Below are 5,624 nucleotides of genomic sequence, written 5' to 3'. Positions count from 1 at the left end.
CGGGCATCTCACGGCAGCAAAACAAAATCTTCCCTGCCTTGAATATGCCCTGAGACATAGACAGCAAATCAATTCGAGTTCTGTGCAAAACTGTAAGATCACTGGTCAGATACACGTAATTTATGTTGGCGAATGAAATATTGATGTAATTTCAAAAAGCAAGTACAATATTATATCCATGGATGTGAATTTCTTTGCAAATTCTGTGCACACCGTACAGCGTATTATTACACAACCGATAGAATAACCTGTGCACCTGTGTAATATTCAACAACTTTTTTTGCTGTATTCAACGAGAACTTCTCACTGACGAAAATATGGTTTTTACTTTACATGCAATTGAAATTATTCAGATAATACTCTAAGGAAGCCTTACCATGAAGCTTCAAGAGCACAAATGTCAGCTCTCACGAAACATACAAATATGAAATTGCTACTCCTTGCTTGCTGCACTATAGCAAACAGAGAGTAGCAATTTCATCATTGTATGTTTTATGGAAGCTGACATTTGTGCTTTTGAAGTTTCACGGTAAGTATCACCTGAATAATTTCAATTGTAAAATACACTCAACATTTGGCTTCTGAAACACGGTTCTCATTTCACTTGGACAACCGCATCAGCTGAAATGCATTGTGATAGATAAATGTTCTTTAACTGATAGTTGTGTTAAAATATATACATACGTCAATAAATATAATAAATCACAAATAATCGTTCCAGATCGAAATCCAACATAAGGAAAACCAATCCAGAGTTGAAACCCCATTTCACAAAATTCCCACGGTTCCAGCTCTCGTATCAAATTTATAAAACCTGACTTGACTCCCGAGACTACCGATTGCGGTGGCAAAAGAACCGAAAGCGTGTAAAGCGGAATTTTTCTGTGACAGCCGCATCAGCAATAGCAGCAGCAGCCCGCACCAGACGCCCCGAACTGTATAGGGTTAATCATCGCATTTTATCGCTTTGTTTACACACATACAATTGTGTGTACACTTAGGAGAGGAAACGAAAAAAAAAAAAAAAAACTGCGCTCAAAAAATAACACGATTCCGATTCCTTCGTGTCGCGCGCGAAGACGAACGATCGGATTCTCGCGCCTCTCATCGTCATGTGCACGTAAAGAGATACGAACGTACGTACGGTACGCTGAAGGCTGTCGCTCTTCCTCTTTATATTATCTTTACTCACTTGCTGCTTGCCTCCGCTGGAAATAAATACACACGTAAAAAATGTAGGCCGTGACGTCACCTTCGTGGAGTTTATAAATATATGCAGGCGCGCACAAAACTTTCAATTTAGTTTCGTCTTTTGAACGGTGCAGATCAGCGTGACCCTCGCTCTTGTCGATTGATTTTTTGTGTGGGGTGAAAACAGAGAGAACAATTTATGTTTTCATTGGTATCGGTGTTCTCTCGTGCGGTTGGGAAGTGAGAGGAAGTGAATAATTGCTAATGACCATACATACAAACAAACAAGCGTGAGAAGAAGGGGCATGAGATAGAGCAATCCAAATTGAGCGCAAAGTGTGTGGAAGCAATAAGGCAAGAGGAAAACAGAACTGAATCAAAAGTAGACGTGGACGTTGGTGTAGAGTGCTACGATTGAGTACATACACATTGTGGCTTTGCTGATTTGGTACCGCCAGTACTAGATACCCGTGCGACATTGGACTATTACCTTTCGTGCGCGTAGTGGACGATCATTGATAAAGTATTATATGCGGACAGATAGCGAGATACGCGAAAGCAGCGCTTCGAGCGGCCGTTCTGAGTCATCGGATATTTTCGCATCAGGAAGTGACGGTACAGCGACGATCAACGGTCCTGCAGCAGCTGTATCCGACGTTGAGACGTTGAGAGCCATCAAAATTGATACCATGGCAGAAGCGCAACGACTGATTGGCATCTCGCTGGCCAAGATAGCCCAGTCGCGAGTGTGTCGTGGCGGGGTGTCGCTGCATAAAAATTTACTAGTGGCAACCGTGTTGCAAAAAGCGCGGTATATTTTCATGGAGGAAGCATATCATATTGTGCATGGTCATTACCTTCAGCAGAACAAGTGCATGGAGATGGAGATGGAGAAGCAGCGGAATGCGGCTGCAGCGGCAGCCGCAGCAGCAGCAGCTTCAGTGAACAATGTCGATGACGAAAGTTGTAGTGAAAGTGAGGATAGCGATGAGTCGGAATCATACGCGTCAAGTGAAAATAATGATGAGAGCGATAATGAAGACAAGGAAAATAGCCCACCATCGCTAAACGATGAACGGGGAGATGAAGATTCGTCATCGGTGTCATACTTTGATATGGACGTGAAGAAAGTGGAGAAAACCAGCGCTGAAAACAGCAATAAGCGAAGACGTGAGGCTGGTGAATGGGAAACTGAGGAAGCTGTTCAGTCTATCCTTCCCAAGCGCCTCAAGTCTGAATCGGATAGTGAGGTAGCCGAATCTGGCAACAGTAGTCAAGTGACCGTCGATTCTGCTTCGAAAACTGAAGCTACCACCTTATCCGCATCTGTCAACAATCAATTGGAAGCCGAAGATTTGTCTTGCCGCCAAGGTGAAAACACCCTTAACCATACGCCTTCCGTGGAGAGCATTGATCGAATAACGTCGCTGGTTTCTATATTCAGCTTTGGTAACCTGTCTCGTTCTGTATCGACTCCGGACTTTTGTGCAGCCCAGGCAAAAGATTCCGACAGCACGTTGACTCAGCTACAGCACACACAGCGTGGCTATCTAACTATGACCGTATAACTACTGCTGCTACAGCGAGCACTAGATTACGACGCCAAGTATTAGCAATTAAAAATTCACACTCCTGTGATCCGCGCACACATTGCGATACGTTACGTTATTGCATTGTGGTTGGTGCCGCTGTCACCGTCTGGTGAAAGAGCGGTCCGGGAGCGTACGTTGCGAAAATGGTGCTGAACCGGGTGTTGGTTCGTGGTCTTACATGGAAGGTGCCGTTTGCACACCCTGAACCGGAGTATTCGCGCCCTAGAGGTGCACAGCTTGGTTATCGATCAGTATCATCATAGTCAACCCAATCTTTGAATCACTCATCATTGCTGAACACATCGCTTTTATGCTCCACTTACCGTAATGGCGATGACTAACCGTTCAACAGTCGACCAATCAAGGTTCACTCACGTCGTGGAAGAAGCGAAATAGGAGAATAACATCTAAATATCAAGGCTTGTGATACATCACTTACTCACTCCTACATACTTAGCTCATTATGATTCACTGGTAACACTGGTGAATGAGTGTCAGGAAAGAAAATAGCACAAAGGCAAAGCTAAGTCGTATAGTTGAACATTTTTAACGACGGAATACAATACGTTGTTCGTGTACAGGCAAGATTGCTCACTCAGTGTCAGAGATGAATAATTACGTTTCAAACTATCCGCTGCACATCTAGTGTTGTCTCAGCTCCCTTTTATTCGTGCATTCGGCACATTTGCAATCGAGAGTAAGAGAGACAACATGCAGATATTGGAAGAGAGTAGTGCAAGGAGAGAAGATCAATGCGAGCAGAAGTAGGGACGCACGCGGTATTCAGTGCACTCTGCGATTTTACGTGTGTATGGAGTTAAACCTAACTGGAGTTTAATGGGCGTATAAGTAAAAGCAGAAATTTGAATAAAGAAAGCTTATGTCTAGAAAAATCGATGCCAACTCTTCTCTGATGTATCGTGAGATTGATTTTCCTAGTTCATTGAACTGTACATCTGTGCTGTGACAAAATTGCCTGTTTTTCGTTAAATTCCTTTTATGATATGATAGTTGTCAAAGTCACAGATTTTATTTCTACGATTGCCACCTGAATAAATTATGTTGAATTGAACCTAATGCTCAAGCAACACACAAGCTAACAAAAATCGTGACCATCAACTTCAGCATAGGAAGCGGTGAAAAAAGAAGTCAACACTGCAAAAGATAACTGTTCATACTGGTAAAAGAAAAGAAGAAATAAACATTATATGGCACAATCTATAACATGCACTCTCTTTTTTTAATTGCCTCCTAGAGTGGTAACTCTTTGGTGATTGAAGACCAAAGGTGATCGTTGGTTTAGCAAAGTAAAGGCACAAAAGAGAAAGAGCGTAAGAAAGAAGGCATAATCATAACTGTTTCGTCTCTGTGCCAGCTCCCGTTGATCGCGCGATAGTCAAACATAAGTCAAAGCGTAGGAATACTGATGGTAGGTTTTATTGGCGAGAGCGTGTCCACTGGTACCACCAACCAATTCATTGTTTTCGTTTCCACTGGTCGAACGTATCGCTGTTTTTTCCTTCTCTTTCTCTCCGTTACGTTAGAGGACGATGAACCCACTTAAGTAACAGACCAAAATCATTTAAATTCGCCATGGCACCAGCTCACTAATATGTGTGCGACATCCGTACCAGATGACGTCCTTCATTTGGCGCATTGTAGGCACATAACTATCGTCACTAATGGAAGGTAAATAACCCATCCATGAGCGGCCACGAAAGTGAAAGTTTATATAAGTTTACCCGCCTCTGCCTATGATTTAGTCCTCCAAATCTCAAACACATGTTTATGAATGTAGCGAAATCGAAAAAAAAAATAACAGCTCAGTTAGTTGCGCCCATTGATGTGTACCATTAAGAAGGTGACCCCACTCCAAACGTTCGATGTATATCGCTGCAATGTGCAATAATTCTCACGTAATGCTCTCTGACATGGATTCGAAGAAGGAAAATGATGTTGACTGCTTTCGGGGAGCGAGACAATCGTGCCAGTAGACGAAGCAATTATTAGCCTGATTATGTAAACATCACCACACTTTATACTGCAAATACTGTATGTACTGTACCGTTTCAAGACGAAAGAAAACACATCCGAGGGAAGATAAATTGAACTTATTTTAATTTAACAGAATAAAAAAACAAGCTCTAGGTAGCCTAGGTAGCTGTTAAAAGTAGAACTTTTAAAAATGGATTATCCGTACAGCTGACTTAACACACATGATATATGATTCAAATTTTGAACTTTGTCCTCGTCAAATGAATAATCTTAGTTGAGTAGTTTTACACTAAATCATAAAGCAGTACACTTAGCGTTAGATGTAGTCGTTGATGCGCAGGATGGCTCTGTTTTAGGAGTCGTATTAAAATATCATTTCCAACTACAGTATAATGTTAACTTATTCAATAATCAAAATTGTACAATAGTGTAATAAAATGAGTTTTAATATATACGACTTTTCATCGGTAAGTTTAGCTCTGATGTTTTATTAATATCACAATATTCCTGCAAACTATACAACTTATCTCAATCGATTATGTTCCGTGCGACGGGAGCCGAGTCTAAATTCGTTTATTTTTAGGGGTCTTCAGATTACGATCAGAGTAGCCTGTTTGTATTAAAACACATAGGGGAAATGGCTCTAATGTTGGCCTCGAGGTTGGCCTATGGATCTAAGATTGGGCCCATAGCTAAAAATCTGCTATTTATAAATTTTATCGAGATGAACACGTCATTGGGACGGTACTAATGGATATTTTTGGTCGTTTAGTGAAAATTTAGTCGATTGCTGAATTTATGTATGGGTCCAAATTAGTGCCATTTCCTGTTCTACTACCGATGTAT

At 41.5% G+C, this 5,624-nt stretch overlaps 1 protein-coding gene across 1 annotated transcript; it reads left to right on the top strand.

Moving 5' to 3' along the window:
- Positions 1-1,288: 1,288 nt before the first annotated feature.
- On the top strand, positions 1,289-5,249 carry LOC135701063 (uncharacterized). The gene has a single exon (XM_065221770.1). It carries the CDS (start codon positions 1,722-1,724, stop codon positions 2,757-2,759), a length of 1,038 nt encoding a protein of 345 aa, XP_065077842.1. The 5' UTR covers positions 1,289-1,721; the 3' UTR covers positions 2,760-5,249.
- The last annotated feature ends 375 nt before the right edge of the window (positions 5,250-5,624 follow it).

Source organism: Ochlerotatus camptorhynchus, unplaced genomic scaffold (genome assembly GCF_037179485.1).
Source record: "Ochlerotatus camptorhynchus isolate MF236.1 unplaced genomic scaffold, CSIRO-AGI_Acam_v1.1 ptg000149l, whole genome shotgun sequence".
NCBI classification, from domain to species: Eukaryota; Metazoa; Arthropoda; class Insecta; order Diptera; family Culicidae; genus Ochlerotatus; species Ochlerotatus camptorhynchus.
Note: the sequence above shows the minus strand (reverse complement) of the source record. Positions and strands in the feature narration are given on the sequence as shown.

Bases quoted from the DNA above. Each gene is read 5' to 3' on its own strand.
- LOC135701063 (XM_065221770.1), top strand. From the start codon at position 1,722: ATGCGGACAGATAGCGAGATACGCGAAAGCAGCGCTTCGAGCGGCCGT.